The following is a 23,601-nucleotide window of genomic DNA, read 5'->3' as shown; positions in this document are numbered from 1 at the left end:
TATTTTTGCTGTATATAGTGTATCTATAAAAACTAAGTTCAAAATATTACTTAATAATACTGTGTTGAATTTTATGACACTTTGTTTTTAACCATCGCAATTTCTACTTTGCTGCAACCACTTACATTTCATGGCGCTCTTCCATAGATAACAAGTTATGCAAAATAAAAGTCTGTAAAATAGAACTTATTTCATCTTGTTTAAACTTTGAACACCTTTACTGCATCTGTACACACAAACTGCATGCCCATATTTGGCAATCTAGATGAATTATTAAACTTTAATATACCCCAGGGGTGCAAAATAAACTGGACAAAAGCCGAGCGTGGGGGTGGTTTTGAAAAATCAGTATTTTTTTAAAGCACGGAAAGCCTACCTAAAAATGTGCAAGTAGTTAAGTGAAATGATGCTGATTAAGAAAATAATACATTAGATTATATTTGGAAAGGTGCCCATTATGGGGTGCGCTACCTTAAATAGAAGTGGTTGGCTTTTTATATCAAGATTGTTTCCTTAGTGTGAGTAGTTTTTGTATTGGTAAATGCAACAACCAATCTGAGTTTTATGTGTAAGTCATTTTTTTAAAAGATAAATACTTCTGCAGCGGTGCAATTAAGTAAAAGTGTGCATTTGTTGTATGCATTATTTTTGAGAACCCAAAGCTGTTGCGTTCTTCTAAAATATCGTATATTGTCAATTCATGCCATCAACAATACATTTAACATGTAACTAACCGACTTTAAATAACGTATTCAGTAATATTTATAACACTTAACTCATAATCATCCACACTAACCATCCATACTGGTTCCTTGTAAATGCCGATGTATTTACCTGCGTGTTTTGCACAGCCATAATGCACGTTGCTGATAAGAATTATGCTTTTATTTAAAAATGGGTGCTTTCAAATGGTGTCATGTGTGTATGACAAGTTTGTTTTAATTATTACCCCTGTATTATAAAGGAAAACGGTTACTTACTATTCAAATAACAAGTGTATTCTTGCAATATTTTACCTCCAAATCATGATTCCGGGATGTATTAATCCAAAATATTCAAAAATAATCGAATCGCATGTTATGTACTATTCACGTTAGTTTTCCAGGGGGCCGTTTCATTAACGGTTGCAGCTCAGTTGCAGTTGCAATTTTGCTAATAATTGCAACTTGCAACCTTGTGTCCGTTTCATTAAAAAGTTGCAGTTGCAACGTGCACCTGGTGGTTGCAAATTTGTATAGCGCGTTTGCAACTGCCAGTGAGGTGGTGCAGACGGTAGTAAAATGGCCGAAATTGAAGCTTATGTACGCTTACAGCGACGGAATCGGCGAAATGTGAGACAATTCCGTCCTCGTATTCAATTCGTGAATGTTCGAGACATGGACTTTGTGTCAAGGTATCGGGTTGACCGCGCTACGGCCCAAGAATTGATTGAAATAGTTGGGCAGGATTTATCTCGCGGGACTCAGGGAGGACACTCCATACCTCCTGACACACAGGCAAGTTTTTGCTCGGAAATTTATGAAACAATCTTTTTCCTTTTATAATAGTGAATAACCTGACCCAAATTTCGTATGTTGTACATGTATGAACATCCGGTATAAACTTCCGGTGTAGAGATGGCAATGGTTTTAATTGTTATTGAATTTTATAGTTTCGACCGAAAATCGACTGTATTCATTCATATCTCGAAGAATATGCAGTGTGGATCAAGCAAAGGAAGTTTTCTTTCCTATTTAATTTATCGATTCTATTTTAGAAATTGATTATTCGACGCAGTTATCAAATTGAAATTACTTAAGTATATAAAACTGTTGGTCGACGAAAACTGTTCAGTACCAAAAAAAACCTGACATGTTTTTCCCAGAAACACATATATTGGTTTCGACAATGTGCATTCTATCAGTACTTACTAATTCTGAATGATGACTCATTCTTTTGTTGTTGTTTTTTTTTTATTTTCTTTATGATGTGTCTTTGGCAATATTGTTTACAATTTCAGCTGCTGTTGAGTCTGAGATACTTAGCCAAAGGGGCGTTTTACAGTGAAGTCGCAGACACTCATGGTGTAAGCAGAAGCACAGTTTGCAGAGTAATTGGCCGAGTTGTCAATAGTATAAATGCAAATATTGACAATATAAGGTAAGAAATAGAGTTTAATTGCTATTTGGTGATTTACATTATACTTGTTTGATCGTTTAATTAACTACAACATGTACACCAATCTATGTCTGATTGCCCTATATATGTTTTATAACTCTGACAACATATGTATGGCATGAATTTTGCCACTTTCAGACAATGGATGACAAGGAATGTGAAAATAAATACAAATTAAATTGTGCCTTGATAATGTCTGTCAGATTGTGAAAATGCTTGTCAAATCTTGCACCTCATTGGATGATGTGTCTGACAAACTTTCGTTTTTATGTTGATTACATTTAATTTAATTCAAAATAATTGATAGTATATGTTCTGTATGTAAATCTTATACTATAATATTATAACAATATTGTTAATAGTTGTACTTAGTAGTATTAAGTGAGCTACATGTAAGCTAGACTGTAAATTAGTGTAATAATTGCATGTGGTAGTTAGATGAGGATATTACGCGATGTTACTTTTAATTACTTTTTTTCTAAAGCTCCTTTACTACGGGGTAAATCACTGCTAAAATGGCATTAAATTCAATGTATAAGGTAGCACATATATATCTTCACTTGTGGCTGCGCCACTCGTGAAAATATAATTTTCTATGATCACGCGTGAAGTAAAATCGATAATCCACAGAATCCAACAAATATCCTCTATATAATGCTCTAAAGGTAATTTTGCAGGAAACATATGCTTGATTTTGCCACATTGTGATTAAAGACAATTATATAATTGTATTGAATAAATTTTAATTTTCAAAAATTCATTTTTATTACTTTTTATTTTCAAATACATATTTTAATTGTATTAAACAAGTCTTAACATTTTACAATTCCAGATTTCCCACGCAGCCTCAGAGTTTGCTTCAGATGAAACGCGAATTTTACAGAAAGTGCTCACTGCCGAACATTGTGGGTGCTATTGATGGCACTTTGGTACCAATAGTGGCACCAACAGAGAATGAAGAGGTGTACGTGTGCAGAAAAGGGTTTCATGCCCTTAATTGTCAGGCGGTCTCCTCACCAGACCTGAAGTAAGATATTTTGTAAGGTTTCATTTTCTTAAAAGGACAAGGGCATTGAAAATCCTAATTTCAAATGAACTGACAAGGTTATCAAGTTAAAATAACTATTTAATCAATGCAAGTTTGTATCCCTTAAATATTTCAGAGGCATTAGATGTCCCGCCTTCATACCATTTTATAATATTCAGTTGCTAAATATAAATAAAAGCGGTACTCAGCATCGATATTTTTCATTGTATTTTTTCACTGTTTGAAACTGTGTCATATCACTTTTATTACACTGATATTTCTCTATAAATCACTGGAAAGCATAAAATAAATAAGGTTACTTGACATTTTCTGACACATGTCACTTCGTTTCATTTCGGTGTGTTAAACATGAAAAATCACAATCATATTGACTGTGTAATTACCAATGTCAGTTAATTTATGGTCAGTAATATCTGATTTTGCTTAATTACTATTATATTTTGCCTTCTAGCATGAACATTTGAAAACCATTTGTTCATTGAATATATAAATTCATGGTACATGTAGCTCTCGTTATTATTGTTTTCGCAATTTAACAGATTCCTGGATGTTGTTGCTCGGTGGCCAGGTTCAACCCATGATTCTGCAATATTTGAAAATTCCCGGTTGAAGGTAAAAACTATGAAGAAATTTTCACTTAAAAAAGATTTGTTCACAAATGCCAGTGAGTAGTAATTAATATATTGTACATGATGGTATTATGATTAAATTGTTTTTAAAGCCTATTAATATGTATGAATAAACTTCTCTTTTGAGTGATTATCCCTGGCAGGTAGGGATAGAAACTAACAGTTTACAGTTTGATGCCCACATGGACAACCCTATTTAGTGTTTTTGTTGCCCAGATACAGAGTAACGAGCCCAGTACAGTGTACATGTAGTGTCATGTGTCTACAATTAGACTCTTTAAAATACACATAATTAGAAGATAACTCAACAACAGCATTGTTTAATTGACAAACTCTCTGTGTTTATATGTCTGACTGTATTATGTCCTTATATAAGTCCCAGTAAAATCATTTCATTAGCTTTGATAATTGAATATTATAAAACTAATGATTAACTAACAGTCCCTAATTTCATTAAATGTTTAATTGCACTGAACTTTAGCCGAACTACCAACTTTTGAATTTGAGTTGCCCAGGCCAACATGTACTGGCCCTGGGCTCACGAGCAACCACTAATTTCCATCCCTGCAGGCTGCCTTAGTCAGACAGACATTGTTTATGCATTTTCTGTATTTCAGTCATACTTTGTCCATAAGAAGCTGTTTGGACTGTTTCCTTGTATGTTTCTCGGTATTTATGTCTCTCTATATTCATGGGATGAATTTTTTACCAAATTATTCACAGGACTACCTTGATAACCATGATGGGATGATACTTCTTGGGGACAGCGGGTATGCTCTCAAGAGGTATCTGCTTACACCCATCCCCGCCCCCCGTAATGAGCAAGAACACCTGTATAATAGACGGCATAGGCAGGGTCGATTGTGCATAGAGAGAACCTTTGGTCTACTCAAGTCAAGATTCAGGTACACTGAAGTATTTAATTATTATTTACACCTTTGTAAATCCAACCATTTTAGCTAGTACATGTTGCACTCTAAGGGCATAGTTTGTTAACCATGATATACTGATCTGGTATGAGTATAAATATGGATAAGAGGATGATGCACACCAAATGGGATTGTACACCATCTGTTAATAAGGAAGTTATGGCGCTTTGTATATTGAAAAAAATCTTTTTAATGTTAGCATAGAGCTTATCCTCCATTTAAATAGGACGTTTATGAGCAAGAGCCATGCAACTTGCCATAGTTGTTCTCAATCATCTGGGGGTGCTTCACATCCAACACCAACAAACCTAGTTGCTAAGGAAATGGCCCATGTTTATTGGAAAGATGCTTTTTAGCTCAACTGTCATATATGAAATATATATATTGGAGCTATAGAACCAGGCGTAGACGTCTGCGTGAGCATTGGAATGTTAAAGTTTGCGTACCACCTCAAATATTTTTTATGTCCCGTTACTATAAACAAGATCAGGCAACTGTATCAAGCATTTTGTGACAATTATTGCCCCTTTTCACATGTAATATGCATATTATTGATAAATCTATGTTTTAAGTTTGCGTACCACCTCTAATATGTTCTATGTCCCTTGACATATTGCTTTTATATTTGTATACTTCTTTACCAACATGACCCCAATCTATAAAGAGAGTAGACAACTGTATCAAGCATTTTGTAAGAAATTTTATACTTAGAAAATTGAAAAATTTGTTTAAGTTTTGTGTTTAGGTTCACTTTATTCCTGAAGTATTAAAGCTATTGCTTTCATAATTGCAACACTAAATAACTTTTATAAGGTGATGATGCATGCAAAGTTATGTATCTCTAAATATGTCTCATCTAGTAAGGATTCTTCCATACTAAAAAGGATTCTTAAAATGTCCTGATGTAATTGTTCTTAATTATCAGGCAGTGCAAGACCCGCGTGTTTTTTTCACCTTTAAATAAACAATGAATTGAATATTTTATAACAGATGCCTTCACAAGACTGGTGGTGTGTTACCATTCAAGCCGCAAAAATGTGCAAGCGTATTCGTGGCATGTTGTCGCTTGCACAACCTGTGCTTGCAGAACGGTCTTCCAGATCCACCAGAACTTGATTTGGAGGAGGATCATGATCAGGAAGTGGACGCACCTGACAACAACCTTGGTGGTCAGGCTGTGCGCAATCAATTTGTACAAATACGTCGATTGATTGGATATGATGGTTCATATGTGAGAGATATCCAGGCATAGGTCACTTACAGCTTGCTGTATGGCCTGGATATCTCCCGCATATGAACCATGTCTTATTTATAAATATTTGTCATGTTTGTGTGTTTTAGTTTGTTGATTGATTGAACATGTTGGTTCATATGTGAGAGATATCCAGGCATAGGTCACTTACAGCTTGCTGTATGGCCTGAATATTTCCCACATATGAACCATGTCTTATTTATAAATATTTGTCATGTTTGTGTGTTTTAGTTTGTTGATTGATTGGACTTGTTGGTTCATATGTGAGAGATATCCATGCATAGTTCACTTACAGCTTGCTGTATGGCATGGATATCTGTCACATATGAACCATGTCTCATTTGTAAATATTTGCCATTTTTGTGTGTGTTCTTTTGTGGATTAATTGGACATGATGGTTCAAATGTGAGAGATATCCAGGCATAGGTCACTTACAGCTTGTTGTATGGCATGAATATCTCTCACATATGGACCGTGTATATATAATATATGTGTTATTCTGTACATTTTGTTTCTGAAGCCACATTTAATGTGTACATTGATTTTAGACGGTGGTTCATATGTGAGAGAGATCCATGCATAGGTCACTTACAGCTTGCTGTATGGCATGGATATCTTTCACATCATTGTTTTAACTTAAACATTTGAAGACATAGCAATAAGAAGTTATACTCTGTTTCATGATAATATGCAATCAATCCTATGTGACAATTGTCACATTCAACGACATTTCTGAGCATTTAATTGTATGACAGACAGTCTCTATTTTAACAAGTACTTAGTGAGGTAATTGACCTATTATTCCCAAAAGAACCTGTATACATTTGTAAATGGGGGCTTTTGGTGGGCACATATGTGTTAATATGATTAATAACATTAGATAGCGCCTTAACCGACAGAGCTTTTTTGCTTAATAGGTATAAAAAGTCAAAAAAAAAAAAAATGACCGCAAAAGGAAAACAAGAAAAGGGCCAAACAATTAATAAAATGAATGTTATCTCCATATTTCTAAATATTTCTTTCACATGAGATATTGATGAAATACTTGATGGGAAGTTATTAACATGTAACTTAAATGTAAAAACATAACAAAAAGACATACGCTGATCAATACCTTCATCTGCAACAGCTTGTGACTCGAGATCAGTTTGTGAAGCTGTGAATCTGTCATTTTCAGGATTTACTGCAATATGAAATTGATGATAAAAGTAAAAATGTAAGGTCTTATTATGGCAGTAAAATACAACCAGCTTATAATTCCTAATCTGGAATACAAAACTAACTGCACATATGTAAGCTAGTAGCCATCAACTGCATTTATTATACCCACGCAAACGAAGTTTAGGGGGGTATATAGGAGTGAGCTTGTCTGTCGGTCTGTCAAAAATTGGTTATAAGTTGTATCTAGATGATGTCTAGGTCAAGTTAGAATATGGATCATGCCGGGTCAAAAACTAGGGTAACTTAGTGCGTTTTAAACATTGAACAAGTCGTCCGCTCTCTAATTCATGTGTAGGTCAAGTTCGAACATGGGCCATGCTGGGTCACAAACTAGTTCATGGGGTCACTTAGTGCGTTTTAAACATTAAACATGGCATCTGCTTTTTTTAAAACAACATGCAAAATAGTCTGTGTCAATGCGGCATATAGGGGTATTCGTCAAGTCTGTGACAAAGCTCTAGTTTAATCAGATGTGAGTGGCTTTACATGTTGTTGATAGTGAAATTTGCAATTGTCTGAATTTTACTAAGAATTGTGCTCTACCAACTGATGCAACTTAATTGTTTAAATTGCAATATTGCTGTTTACTGCAGTGATAAAAATATACAGTAAACAAAACAAAATGTGTACCTATTGGTCCGGTGTCATTCCCTTTCAGCCCATCCAGGACCACCTTTGGAACACAGGAGAGTACCTGTTAAAAAATAGTACCTGTTACAGAATTAATTCCAACAAATGATTATTACAAAAGATAAAGCAAACAATGGTCGGGTAATACATGTTTCAAACATTACATTATGTAAATACTGGTATGTAACAAATTGATAAAATTTCAATCCTTTTCGATAAAATATGAAACTATTTAAAACAAGAGATGTGTTTGTCAGAAACACTATGCCCCCTATTGCGCGGCTTTGTAATAAAATTTCAATATATCATTTGGCAGGTTTAGAAATTATCTCCCTTTTAAGGCTTAATACTTCCCTAGGATTGTATTTTTTTACTTTTGACCTTGAAGGATAACCTTGACCTTTCACCACTCTAAATGTGCTGCTCCATGAGATATACACATGCATGCCAAATATCAAGGTGCTATCGTCAATATTGCACGAGTTATGGCCAATGATAAAGTTTTCAGACGGACTGACGGACGGACAGACATACAGTTCAATTGCTATATGCCACCCTATGGGGGACATAAAAAGTGTATTATTAAATACTTGTCTTAGAGAACATGACAACAGTTTTATCAGAGTAACATGCTAATTTGTTTGAGTATTCTTTATATAATACATTCATCATGTGTCTTATGAATAACAGGAGTATCTGGTTCATCTCTATAAATCATTGTGCAGTTTATTGTTTGTATTAACAAAGATTTAGACTTAATTTTGCTTCAGTATGCTTGAACAAAACTTAAACTTCAGCTCATTTTTTATTTAAAGTTTATAAAACTTGCAAACCTTTTCTTGAACAGTATTGAGTCCCTTTACTGACTCCCCACCACCTGCTTTCTGTACTTCTTTATGGTTTTTTCGTGCCTTTGCAACAGTCCGGCACTGAGAAAAAAGAATTATTAATAAAAGTGATATGAGTAATGAGCAAATGTTGAATAGTCATATTTACTAAAAGAATAATTCATAACTTGGGTAATTGTTTAGTGACACACAAGTCAATTTGAGTATCTACATGAGGGTGAAACCATGTTTGGCACACAGTATTCAGGGGAATTTTATACTGTACGCAAGGTTCAGTACCCCAAAAAAGTAAAATTGTGTATGCATAACTTTATATCATCATTACCATTATCATTACTTTTTTCTTGTATTTAAACAACATCTAACACCTCACAATAAGGCATTTTGCAAAATTAAAATAAAGCAGTATTCATCCTCATAATGTATTATTGAACTTCAATATTACTACTAAAAATACTACTTTAATTTACCTTAAGTTGTTTCCATTTACTTTTGAGGTCTTCAATGGACCTCCCATGGCCTCCCACAGCATTAATACTAGATGAACAAAACAATAATTCATGTCAGCTCATATAAATCACTATCGCCAATAAAGGATCACTGTTTACAGCATTATCTCCCCTGTCAGATCAACAGTTGGAGCATCTTTCACAAATTTGTAATATTGTACATTTATCCAAGGGACACACTATGCAACAATTATTTTTGATTTGATTATACTTGTTCATGAGATACACGATAGTGACCCCCTATTGGTGTGACTGTACAATCTCTATATCTAGTTTTTGAATAACGTAAAGGTAACATTTATTATTCAAAACAAGTTAAAAGTACAATCAGATGCTATTTACGGTACCCGATGCAACCCAAGCTGCACACATCCCCCTGAACAAATAACAAACTTCGAATACAGAATCACCGAGTGGATAGTTGACAGCTGTCAACTAAACCAGTTGACAGCTGTCAAATGAACAAACTCGCATAAAACAATACTTACGATTCTAAAATGGCACAAAACGTTTTCTCCTTCTCTTCGTTTGTAATCGTACTCGAAAATTTTCCGAACAGCACCTCTCGGTTTGCAACATAGCCGTCTACAAGAATTTCTGTTTCTTCTTTGGTCCAATTCGAACTACGAGCCGCCATGTTATTTTTAGTTCTCTGACGCTCGCGCGCGCAAATGACGTCACGATTGTATGAATAGGTTGTGTTTAACCTTATAAAAGTTGCAACCGCATTAATGAAACGCACTTATTCGAGAGTTGCAAATCGATGTGAAAAACTTGCAACTTGCAACTGCAACTGCAACTGCGCTGCAACCATTAATGAAACGGCTCCCTGAACGACATTCAATTCACGAATTCTACAGTTTTGTGATGTAGTATTTAGTGTTCATACCATTTGATACTGTGATTAGCCGTATACATTATTATTGTAATATGAAATTGAAATGCGGGTTTAGTTATATCAACGTTAACATTAACGAGTGTTTATATAGAGAATAATAGGTTAGTGTTGATTGTAGATCAGGTTTATCATGCGAGGCTTAGAAAACAAAAAGCACGAGCCTTGGCGAGTGCTTTTTCGTTTTCGTGCCGAGCATGATAAACCTGATCTATAATCAAAACTAACCTATTATTCTATTTATCCCACTTTTTATTCAGTAAACTATTTTTATTTAAACAAAAAAAGTTTTCATGAGTGTTTGTCGTACTTTGATAATGACTGTAGTGTAACCAAGGTCAGTGTATTACTCCGCGTTCCAAAAATAACCGCTGATCAAATAATCATTTTTTTAATCAGAATATCGTTCTGTAACAAAGTGTCGAGCGTTATTTATTACAATTTTAATCATATTGAATTGCAAATCTTTAAGTTTTATGATATCAATATGGCATTAAGTTGTTATACACAAGGAACTACATTTGTTTACAACGTAGCCTAACACCACACACAATTCACTTTCGATATCAAACTATCGAGTCGATCACGAGGTTCACAATATTTCCTTCTTTGTTATAATATGTGGTTATTTCGTGACAAAATAACAAAGATTACTTGAATTAAGCTAATAATATACATTAACATTTTGAATGTTGAAAGTGGCACCAAAGAATTGTGAGGCAAAGTTGTTCGAACTAGAGAAAGACATTTGCAAGTGAAGTGACTGGGTGGGGCGAACATCAAGATCAACTTGTTCGACGGTAGACATCGGTTGTCTAGGCTGCATTTCGGCCATAGTTTCAGTGCGTGAAGGTGAACAAGAGGAATCTGTTGGATTGTTACATTTACTGGACTGAGCAAGAATGAACACTTTTGCTGCTGTTCAACAGATATGTTGGAATAATTGGTTATGGACTGGACATTTTTGTGCCCTGTTATGGCCATGGTTTCAGTGGGTGGAATGTTTGCATTTCGAAGTTTTTGGACCAGGAATTTGCGAACTGAGTGGTTCGTTATTCTCTTGTGCTTGAGAAAGCCGACGTCTTTTGCCATGGCCTTCAGCATCTGACCTAACTTGTTGACACCCAATTGTTGACGCAAGAATCACCGGGATGCAGTGTCATTTGTGCGTATTGCCAGGTAGAAAAGATGCTTTAAAGAAAAATCAGATGGACGCATATCCGAGTACATCTTGTAAATGAACACAGGATTTCTTGGTCCAGACGATTGTTTTCTACGGTCAAAGGGGAGCAACTCGAACTGACTTCTTCAAAGGGGAGCAACAACAACAGAACCTATTTGCATAGTGTTAAATTTACCTAATACTAGGTTTTAATGACAATAAATGACAAAAAACTCGTTTTTTGCTACATGCCTTTGTTTTAAGGTCATTAAGATTGACAAACATTTGAGATTGTTTTTATTATTGATGCACTTGGCAAATACAGGTGACGAGGTGCGTGGGAAAAAGTAGTCCCGGTTCGGCAGTTGATGACGTCATTTCGTGCCATTGATTATAGCCTTGCCGTTGATTATAGATGAAATTTAATCAACGCGGCTTTAATCAACCGGTTTCGCTGTAAAAGTGGGATAAAATAATATGTGTTAAACTGCTGTTGAGGTTTTGAAAGTGTAACATGTACGTTCACTAAAATAATGTGATAATATGGAGTGTTTCGCAATCCTTGATTGTTATTATTGTGTCATTTGAATCTAACTTTCTTTGCGAACGATTGTGATACTAGCAATAAATGTCCATTCCAAATGCACACACAAGATAGGTAGCCGATCGGTTGTTTTTCATCTACAATTAGTTTAATGCGACATCAAAAGCGTATAAAGTATGTTCGTTACGGTCATTTAATTATGTTAGCAAACCTCACTTTGCAACCCCGGTTGGTTTATGCTAAACCGTGACATTGCTAGTATTCAACGGATTCATCGTCGTACAACAATCAATACAAAATTTAATTTTAAAACACAGCATGACCTGTGTTTAGTTTTAGAACAAATCATTTATCGAGATTCTTAAAACAGTATATTGGCATACACTTGGAGACACTTCTAGCGCATCACTTAATCATATCAATATAGCTCCCTTATTTTTGATCGGATTGTGTTGAAATTTGGACCAAGAATAATTCAACACATATCTGATAACTCCTAAAATTTAATTGAAATTGATAAACAACAAAATGTAAAACTTAACAAATTAAAAACGTCACTTCAAAAGTCAAATTCGCAGACTCGTACAACCTTAAATAATAACAATGTGAAAATAAAAAGCATAAACTTACACGTTTTAATAACTGACCGGCTTGCAACATGCCGCTTGAGCAATTTCGCTCGTGAATATTCATACGAGCCATAATGTTTTTCTTAAATTAATGTTATGTTTTTCTTGCGTAAAAACTTACCTAGAAATATGAAATTGAAATTAAATTGGAATAAAATGTATATCGCCTTTTACTACACTTGGTGATTTTTCTAACGCAACACTTTTAAAACTAACATATCTCAGTAATAAGTAAACATTTTTATTTAAAATTGCACATGTGATCATTTGACTACAGTATGTGCAAGCTAACAATAAAATCATTCATCCGTGACGATCGGACGCTTTAGCAAGTGGGAAAGAAAGCCTGTAAAATGCAAAGTGCGCGATTGCGCTCCTGAATATTCATACGAGCTATATTGTTTTGTAAATTAATTTTATGTTTTCCTTATGTAAGAATCCACCTTAAATAATTAAATTGAAATAAAACTAGAATTTAATCGCGTTTCAACATTTTCACGTGCAGAAATATAGAACCACACCTCCCACGTGCTAAAGCGTCCAATCGTCACGGATGAATGATTTTATCGTGAGCTTGCATAGAACGTAGTCAAATGATCGTATGTAAAATTTTTAATCAATATCTTTACTCGTAACTGAGATATTCAAGATTGAAAAGTGATGCGTTAGAAGTGTATAGTTTCTCCCATTCTTCTTACGGCACGTTTTTATAGTACATACGGGTCGGTCAAATTTAGTTAGCATATGATTATCGCAGCTTGACCGAAACAAACTCTTATTTAATGTATAATTGTTTATAACATTTTCCCCCTGATATATAGTTCAATAGTTAATCATTCGCGAATATCACTTATTTACATCAAATTCAAACATTACTTTAGTTGCTTTTTAAACAAGCAATAGCTGCGAAATGAGAATATAGAGCATATACGATTCTTTCGTTAATGTGTTGCTAATATTCCTTGGTCACCGTTGGATAAGATTAAAACAGAAAGCGTTTTTTACATGGTTACGATTATTTTCAGAAATTGCAAAAATCGGCCATTTTAAGTACGTCTGATCATATTTGCCCGCCAGACACAAATAAGGCTCGCCAAAGGCTCGCGTACTAACAACATTCCTGTACTCGTTTAATAAAATATGGTATGATATGACAACTCGTGCAAGATCCTACATTTATCCGTTGATATGAGCTTGGTGCAGACATTTGTTATCATCCCTGTGTGTGTTATGTCTAGTAATACTCGTGATCATGTGCAACTTTGAAATAATATAATATTTTATAAAATAAAGAAGAAAAAAAGCAATACGCATATAAAATTGTATTCTCGGTATTACGAGTCAAACTGACTAACAAGGCGACAATTCATTTTTTACAAAAGACACCGGATTGTCAACTTCTGCGCATGTCCATCATCCGACGATACTTGCTCCACATTCGTGCCCTCTGTGATTAACAATTTGGCATTACAAATAATAATAAACTAAACACAACACATAATTCCGTATAGTCAAAGACAGTACAAAATCATGTTTTGTTTGAATAAAAGTAGTACCTAGCTTCACATAGCACATAGATTTGGTTGGAACAGGCATTATCGAACCAACGATAATCATAACCATCGCCAAACGCTGCACAATCCTCATTGTTGTGGTCTCCTCCATCGCCCGGCATGAAGTCTGTAAGGAGCATAGATGGTATATTAGAACAATCACGGTTATCGCTTTGACATTTTACGAAAATTGAATGTGCATGGTTTGTTTTGTTAAAACATATTATTAAATAGATTAATATTGTTGATATTTAGTTTGGCGGTCACTCGAAGTTATCATTGGCCATAATTTTACACTAAATGTACCAGGCATAGTTATGTCGCTAACAAGAAACACTGTAATAGCTGAATATATGTTATTATATTAAGTAGCTAATATTCAGTGTTAGCCTAAATATGTGTATGTGTTATGTTTAACCGTCTGGTGTTGAAATAAATATGAAATGATTGTGAGTGCGTTTGTTTCGTTGTTCCAGTAAAGTGCATGTATTCCAAAAAAATACGATTAAAGCTGTTAGATTACATTAAAATCTTGCAGTCATCTTTACAAAGAAATAATTAAACATGTCCTTAGAATTTTTATATCTGTTTGCTTAGAACAAAGAAATGTCAGGAATGATGTAGCCTGCCTTTACCAATGGCCGAGGTTAAAAAAGTAGTTTTTCTTAAAATTGCTTTAATTAAAGTAGTGTCATAAATGGCATTTAAGATACACCACACACACAAAAATAATGTATTATTACGAGTATTTATATAATATAACTATTACTGTAATTTTAATAATTCAAACTGTTTTACAAATATTGAAAATGACTTATTGTATTTTTATTTGTCATGCCTTTTTATGTTACATTTCAAGATTGTAAAGCAATCAAGCATTTATTTATATTAATTGGCATTGTACACAAACACATGACTCAAACAGCATACAACATGAAGGAATTACACGCAAACGCTTGTATATGTACATTTAAAACAATGACAAACACCCTTTAAAATGTCATTGTTAAATCATAGACAATATGAGCTGTAGGATGTTGATATAATTATCCTTTAACACTGTTTAAAAACCGGGATATACTAACATTAGTCCCAACGATTGCTTTAAAGAGGCCTTTTCACGTTTTGGTAAATTAACAAAATTACAAAAAATCTGATTCGCAAATGCTTCTTCTAGTTATGCTATTTGTGAGAAAACAGTAAAACTGAACTTTTACCATGCTCTAAAATATCCATTATATGCATATTTTGACGATTTAACAACATGAAAATTATAAAGCGTTGCAACACGAAAAGATTGAATAATCTGGAGAGTTTTGTTGTTGTCGTTAAATTGTGTGATACTACGAGGATTACTTATATGAAGTATAAAATACATCAATAATGCCTCGGTCACACTGTCACGAATAAGAGCTACGAATGCGCTACGATTCAATCGGCTACGAATGACTACAAAATTGTCAAAATTCGTAGGCCGCTACGATTTCAGTACGGAGCATAACGAATCTACCATCAAAATGTTGAAAAACGAACAAGGAAAGGTACGGACTGCTACTGATCGACGCGATTCAGTACTGAGCGCCATGAATCGGTACGAACAAACTACGAATCCACTATGTTCTGGTGCGATTGAGTACGATGCTACGCGAATCAGTACGATCTTACTACGGATCCGCTACGGTCTAGTTAGGGTAAGTACGAACTAGAACGGTCCACTACGAAGCAGTGGGAATTGCGACGGACTGGTACGGACAGGTAGGAACGAACTACGATTGAACATTGCGCCCACAGCCTCTTGTATTGTCAAACACAGAATGCCTCCCAAAAAGAGAACATGCAAGCGGCAGCAACAGCGCGTAACAGAAATAATGGAATGAGCCGTGTCTGGGGAAGAGTCTACCTCCTCCATCCAAAACCAAGAGCCGGGTCGTCTTAAAAGCCAGTCTCTTATCCACCACCTCCTTTTTATACTCTGACCTGATAAAGTATGTAATTATTGATGTATGTATGCATGTATTGTATGTATTTCTTTTGACCTTGCAGTCAAGGATAACCCATGAAAGTGCAAGCACTTAATTGCCAATGGGGTCCTTTGGTTTTGCTGAAGAGACAGCAAGCAGAAGAGACAGTAGTTGGATACACGGAGTCCGGGTGCGATACCCTAGCTCTTTGCGAATAGATCGCTTGGTTCTTTTACGTGCTCAGTGTAAAGCACCGATACACGCGAGAATTACCTGGGTTTCATACCAGTACATCTCTAGTTGGGTGGGAAACACTTGAAGCATTTCTGAAATTTCCAGTGCCCCGGCCGGGAATTGAACCGGTGACCTCTGGAATGGTAGACCAGAATGTTACCACTCGACCACCGCACCACCAAATATAGATTATGCTTAGGAAAATATGATCTATTTTTGTATTTTATTATGTCAGCTATTAATTTAACAATTATTAAATCACGTAAAAGTAAGAGCAAGATTCAAAAGGCATATGAGGCAGACACTTTCCTGCAAATGAAAAAAAATGTATTACTAGTAAGTTCAAATTCTAATATTTTCAAAATAAATAACCTTTAGCACAAAGCTATACTAGCATAGGCGGTTCCAGGGTGGGCGGACGCGGCGTACCCCCCCCCCCCCCCTAAAATCGCCAAAGTAAAGTCAATTCATTGGATGTTTCACACTTAACTAGATCTAAATCACCTATATAAACTTGTCAAAGCCTTCAAAATCACTAAAATCGTGTAGAGATTATAAACTATAAACTATGCACGTTTTTGGCATTATAAGAAGGTACTTTGATGACAGTATATAAGGCGTGACATGCTCGAGAAGTGGTTGTCAAAGCCTTCAAAATCATTTAAATCGTGAAGCTTCCGGGGGACTTTGCCCCCCTAGACCCCCTAAACGATAAGCTTTCCACTTTTGGGGCATTATAAGAAGGTACTGTGTTGAAAGTACGTAAGGCGTGACATGCTCAAGAAGTGGTTGTCAAAGCCTTCAAAATCACTGAAATTGTGGAGCTTACGGGGGCTTTGCCCCCTGGACCCCTTGCAAATCTTTCAATATCCCGCCCCCCTAACCAGAAATCCTGGATCCGCCCCTGACTAGTTATAAAATATTGAATCATTATTACCTCTGTGCATATCGTCAAGCAGCTCGACTACGGCCTCTGCATTTTGTGCCATATCAATATCCAATTGTAACAAATTTATCGCAAACGCAATTTGCTGGCGGTTCATGATTGTGAACTCAACAAATGCAAGTACGGTTGCTTTATAATTTCAATGATGTATTTCAGTAGCAAGTTATTGTAGTGGACCGTACATGTCCTAACTGTTTCGTGCTGAAATGTAGTACATCGTACAAGATCGTGCAAATTCATGCCTATCCGTAGTACACCGTACTAGAACCGTGGCTTTCCGTAGTATATCCGTGGAATAATCGTAGCTAATACGTAGCATAACCGTGCCGCTCCGTAGTTCTTCGTATCAATCCGTTGAAGTCCTTGAAAATCTTTGGGCCTTCGAAAAGGTACGGACGACTACGATGTCGTTACGAACTAGTACGGTTTTGTACGGACTGCTACGGAAACGCTACGGTCGATAAATTCGTAGCAATTTTTTGAACATGTTCAAAATTTGTCAAAAGTCGCTACGGACATCCAAAAACTACTACGACTGATTACGGATCAAGTACGGAGAGCCACGGTCCAGTAAGGATAGCTACGAACTGTGCCGAAAAGTATTCGTAGCTCGTTCGTAGCTCTGATTCGTGACAGTGTGACCGAGGCATAACTGTATGAGCGCGGGTTGCCGAGAGGTCTAAGCGATAGACTTTTACTCCAGGGTCAGTGGTTAGAACTCAGTTGAGGTTCATGTTTTTCCTTTCTTTAATTGCGTTCTTGTTTTTTACTGGAGCTTTTTAGATCCAATGTTTTCATTTATCAATATAAAGCATTAAAAGAAAAACTTCAATACATGCAAAAATCTGTGAAATGACACCTTGAAAATGTATCCATATTGTGCATACATATTATTAATTTGAAGTAATATCCCTATATCTAATTGATCCGAAATGGACAATCTAAATACATGTATGTATGCAAATTGTTTTTTTCTCAAATAGATAAAGCTGAAGACATTGCTTTAAATTATAAACGTAAACTTGTTTAGACAAATTTTTTGGTATTCTGTCATAACAATTTTAGTTGTTCAATCTCCAGATTCTACCTATAGTTTCCAATCTTCGTGAAGCTAGGTCAGAACAGTCATGCCGAATATATCTCGGTAAAACTTTAAATTGGGCCATTCAAGACCAACACGAAGTAATCGGCTCATGTTAAAAAGCTTTTTGAAACTTTAATCGTCACATCCTTATCAAACAACTTTCCAGATAATGTGTTTTGTTAAACTGACAACAGCCCGTTTGTGGAAGTTATTGTTTCCCTATAGTAAGACCTTGTTATCGCACGGAGAGCCATATGCTTCAACATGTTTTATAAAGCTATTCATAAACGTTTGTTTAAATTATGTTCTGCACAATGTTTCCATTCATTAAACGTATTCAGAACCATCATTCTACGGATATTTGAGGAGAAGACTGACAATTGTCATATTCCGTAAAACAACATTGATGCCAGCCGGTGGAACTGGTTTCCTGAATTGACATGACAAAATACAATTTCAGCCTTTTATCTTGATAATTTCAAAATGGTCCACTAAGCTCAAGGTCCGTCAAATTTGGTCAGACCATACTGTTTTACCACATATGCGACAGGTGTCGTACTGGTAGAACAGACTTGGTAGGAACTCGCATTTATTGCACAAACATTTATAAACCTACGTCGATCATTAAAGTAATTCGGAGCTAAAGTATTTTCATCGATACATCAAATACATAATCATATAACATATATAAATATTTTCAATATATTAAAACAATTTAATGTAAGATATATAGGCACTCCTGAAAATTTCAATTTATTTAATCTTCAAAAGGAAATAATTCGTTAGATTTATACGAGCATGTGTTTAATAAACTCGATAAATGACTGTTAATTTACAATGCCGATGTTGTGTGAGTGTCTTATTTGTGGTACATAGTCTGATTGTACTACCTTTACATTGTATTTGTAGATGTATGTGGGTTCAGTTTTGCGTAAAGCTTTTATCTTATTACATGAAATAGTATCGACAGTCACAACATCGCCAAAAATATAATCAAATGATTCGACACAAATCAAAAAGTGTAAACAAATGTAAACCTGTAAATGTAGGCCTCTCATCCGTGTCGAACCATTGCCAGACTCCTTCTATATCCCCATCCGTTAGTCCCATCCACCAAGAATGATCTACAGTTTAAAAGTAGTCATTTGTGATATATATTAACAAATGTCAGCTTATTGTCATTTAAACAAAAAACACTGTTATAGTTGTAAAGATTTATTAACAAAGATATAACAATTCTTGAACTAGGATATCATTATTTATTACCCAGTGTGGATTACGTTTATTTACAAAACATTGATCTGATGACGTTATAATTTTAATATTGTTGGTTTAATCGGTGTCTATCAGTTGGTATGTTTATATGAATTTGATATAAATATCGCTGATAATTGCCGAATAAAAACGCAAACAAATTGTTACTAATTGCACGACATACATTAAAGGGATCTTTTCACGCTTTGGTAAATTGACAAAATTTTAAAAAGCTGTTTCAGATTCGCAAATTTTCGTTTTAGTTATGATATCTGTGAGGAAACAGTAATACTGAACATTTACCATGGTCTAATATAGCCATTATATGCATCTTTTGACGATTTTAAACCCTAAAAATTATAAAGCGTTGCAACGCGAAACGATTGAATAATTTGGAGAGTTCTGTTTTTGTCGTTAAATTTTGTGAAACTACGAAGATTGCTTATATTAGGTATAAAATACGTTAAATATGTGTACTCGGCGGAATAGCTCAGTAGGCTAAAGCGTTTTTACTTCAGGACTCTGGCAGGACTCCAGGGGTCACTGGTTCGAAACCTGGTCCGGGCAATGTTCTTTTCCTTTTTTTAATTTTATTCTTGATTTTTTACTGGAGCTTTTACGCTCCAATGTTTACATTTATCGATATAAAGCATTTAATGAATAAGTTAAAAAATGCCAAAATCTGTGAAAAGGCACCTTAAATGCATACTGCTTTACCAGTTGCATAATCATGCCATTATAGAATGTTTAAGTATCAGTATATTTCATTAAACGATTCAACACCATTTAAACAAACTGTGGCATGGTATAGTGACCCAAAATCACTTTTCACTTATCAAAAATGTATATGCTGTACCTGAATCGTACAAAATGTCACACACACGTGTCTTTGTGTAATGATTAAACTGCCATTCACATATGAATTACACTATGAATGATGTTTATTGACTGGTTCAATTAACCAAATAATTAATGCACTTCAGACTAGGTGAGTTCACTGCAATTTTATTGTCAACAATATGAACTGATAAGTGCATATACTATCAACTATGACGGCATGCTTAGAAGCCAGAATATATTAATTTTACATATCAATCGTGAATTGTTGAAATAGTAGAGATGTTTTCTGTGGAAATAAATAATACAAGGGCAGCAATAATTGGATAGTATATGTTTTCTTCTACAACACCATACATAAACAATATAATAAGTGTGTCTATTCAAAATGTTACCTTTGAAGAGGCGCATTCGGTCTTTCAAAAAACTGTTTTCTATGTCATCGTCTACGTGAACAAGATTGCTGTGTTCGTGTTGCTGACAAAAGTGCTGTAAATGAAATAATATAGATAATATGTTATGATTTGAGCATCTTGTTACGTATGTCATTTGAAAAAAAGAACATAATTTTATTATTGTGCTGATTTTACTGTTTTTATAATATTAATAAGTTTATTTTATGGAGCATATTTTATATTTTCATAGGCTGAGTTGTTTAAAATCGAATGTGGTAATTAGTGGTCTTTTATATTAATACAGTATTTACTTCAGCTTATGTAAATGGCATTCCTTCCGCTCGGAACAGGTAACAGGAACCGCTGAATGCAATCCAACCATCTTTGCACGTCGTATAATACGAGACGCATCCTATTCGTTTACGTGATAAAAGGAAGGTTATTTGTAGACTAACATATGAAAACAATACGTGCACATTCGCTCGATCAGTAAACAAAGTTAAGCTTCTCACAATACAAACGTAAATGTCATTTGGAATAATTTATTACACCGACTCGCAATAAAAAGGACATGAGCTTACCTGAAATTAACACACACAAAACAAGAGATATACTCCTGCTCCACATTTTGGTTTTGTCTGCTGAATGGTTCGAAACACGTTACTGATAAGGCTTGATAAGGCGTTATGCTTTTATATCGTGTTATAGTCAGAATTTACATGTATATCATCATCATCATCATCATCATCATCATCATCATCATCATCATCATCATCATCATCATCGTCATCGGCATCGGCATCGTTATCGGCATAATCATCATCATCATCATCATCATCATCATCATCATCATCATCATCATCATCATCATCATCATCATCATCATCATCATCATCATCATCATCATCATCATCATCATCATCATCATCATCATCATCATCATCATCATCATCATCATCATCATCATCATCATTATCATCATCATCACCACCATCATCACCACCATCATCACCACCATCATCATCATCATTATCATCATCATCATCATCATCATCATCATCATCATCATCATCATCATCATCATCATCATCATCATCATCATCATCATCATCATCATCATGTGTGAAAAGGTTCGTACGAGATTAGCCTGTGTAGGCGACATCTTGCGCACATGCATTTAACCCCGTTTTAGCACAACACTGAAGATGTATATTTCATGGCGGTTCGGTTAAGACGCAATATGAATTTTAACTTCGCTCAAAACACGCGGGCCTTTAATTGACCATGCATTGTAGGTTTTGATTATCAAAAATTGAGCTTGACTCCCTTTAGTTTGTAATAGCCTGTGTAACTATTATAAATATGTTTACACTCATAAGCTTAAATTGACTGCTTATGATTGGAACAATAATTAAAAAAAATGTAATTTTAAATTAATTAAAATTAGGTACAAACAATTCTCATTTGAGCACTCATTTACAAACTTTTCAAAGAAAAAAACAACTGTAGTCGTTCATTAACAAATTTTCTGCTCGTTTACTTTGTTCATTCCCACTGTTAGTAATGGTGATTGCAAAACGACAGGTTGATGCATACTAATCAATTGAGAGTGAGGTTTAATGTATACTTATTTTGTATATCAATGTCCGACCCGAAATTACCGACCAACACATGCTTCTTAATGCATCCCTTCTACATAGTGTGGGACAGCCAACACATACTTTTATATCAGCAATACTATTTAGAATGTCTTGGGGTTTTTTAATAAAAAAAAATAAAAAATACTAATTACATAATTATTATGCCGTAATTTTAATGAATACCTTTAATGTCAATGCATATTTAGAAAAGAAACGTCGTAAAAAGTAATAACATGTCATACAGTTACTATAAAGTATACCATATGCATCATGTGTTCTACAATGCAAATGTAGCTACAATATAATTTAGATCTGTCACAGACATGTATACTTTATATATCAGTTCAATGAAATGCGATATATAAATTTCTTTATTTACGAAAACATACCAACAATTGACTACAGTATGATGTTTTATAACAAAAAAGACTCCAGTATTCACAGGCATTACTTTTTGCCAACGTTTTATGATTGATACTATCTTTGCCTGTTGAAATATTGAAAAAGCGTATATGTATGACCCCTTCCATAAATGTGGGAATAAAAATTGCACCAAACAATAAAGACTACGTATTTCTTTTACGAATGAAACACATGATAATTCTAGATACACACATTTGTTTGAACGTGCAATTAAAATGCTCAAATAGTCTACTAAAAATAGTCTTGTGATATACATGAACACAATTATTTCCATTGACTGGTCTACTTTTTTTCGTTGAACTTCTGTCGCAGTGCGTTCCCAGTCTCAATCATGCCTCGCTGTCCTAATAGCGCTAGCTGTCCTGAAAAAACATTGTCATTGCAATAGAACCTTAAATTGATAAACTGCCCGCTATTCAAAAATCGTTGCACACCTATTATAAGCTTCAGCGTTGGTTTCTACTTAACAGGTGTTTGGGATACTGGGCATTGAAATAGGGAACTACTTGTAATGGTATTTAATTCATTTATGCGTAGCGTCTAGATAAAAGGCCTTGGTAAACAGCGTTGACCCAGATGAGACGCCGCATAATGCGGCGTCTCATCAGGGTCTGCGCTGTTTGTTTAAAGGAATTTCTGTAAGAAATATTCTAAATATAAAAATAAATATACTAGCTACCCCTTATTTTGGTAATAAATTGATCCAATTTAGAAGGTTGGGAGAGTCCAATAGGCATAAAAGGGTTAAGACAACGAAACGATGCCCAATGGCCTGTACATTCAAATAACATTTATAAACAAATATTTGTTTAATGTATTCA

The 23,601-nt window shown here is 34.8% G+C and overlaps 2 protein-coding genes across 3 annotated transcripts in view; one reads left to right on the top strand and one right to left on the bottom strand.

Annotated features, from left to right (window-relative positions):
• LOC127833738 (hepatic lectin-like) overlaps nucleotides 1-21,394 on the bottom strand; it is a 449,559-nt gene extending 428,165 nt beyond the window's left edge. Inside the window, exons 1-2 of the mRNA XM_052359163.1 lie at nucleotides 21,299-21,394; nucleotides 21,029-21,129 (exon numbers count right to left, since the gene is read on the bottom strand). The gene's annotated coding sequence lies outside the window, so the exon portion shown is untranslated. The remainder of the gene's footprint in view (nucleotides 1-21,028; nucleotides 21,130-21,298) is intronic.
• Nucleotides 1,592-6,606, top strand: LOC127833735 (putative nuclease HARBI1). 2 transcript variants are annotated; one of them, XM_052359155.1, is made up of 6 exons: nucleotides 1,592-2,139; nucleotides 2,990-3,184; nucleotides 3,745-3,817; nucleotides 4,558-4,739; nucleotides 5,754-6,157; nucleotides 6,300-6,606. In XM_052359155.1, the coding sequence occupies exons 1-5, from the start codon at nucleotides 1,964-1,966 to the stop codon at nucleotides 6,013-6,015; spliced, it is 888 nt and encodes a 295-aa protein (XP_052215115.1). In that variant the 5' UTR covers nucleotides 1,592-1,963; the 3' UTR covers nucleotides 6,016-6,157; nucleotides 6,300-6,606. The 2 variants fall into 2 exon arrangements, with proteins under 2 accessions (XP_052215115.1, XP_052215116.1); XM_052359156.1 differs by having other exon boundaries at nucleotides 6,442-6,603.
• Nucleotides 21,395-23,601: the final 2,207 nt, after the last annotated feature.

The sequence above is a fragment of the Dreissena polymorpha genome, chromosome 6 (genome assembly GCF_020536995.1).
Source record: "Dreissena polymorpha isolate Duluth1 chromosome 6, UMN_Dpol_1.0, whole genome shotgun sequence".
Lineage (NCBI taxonomy): Eukaryota > Metazoa > Mollusca > Bivalvia > Myida > Dreissenidae > Dreissena > Dreissena polymorpha.
The sequence above is the reverse complement of the archived record's forward strand: the minus strand, read 5'-3'. Positions and strand labels throughout refer to the sequence as shown.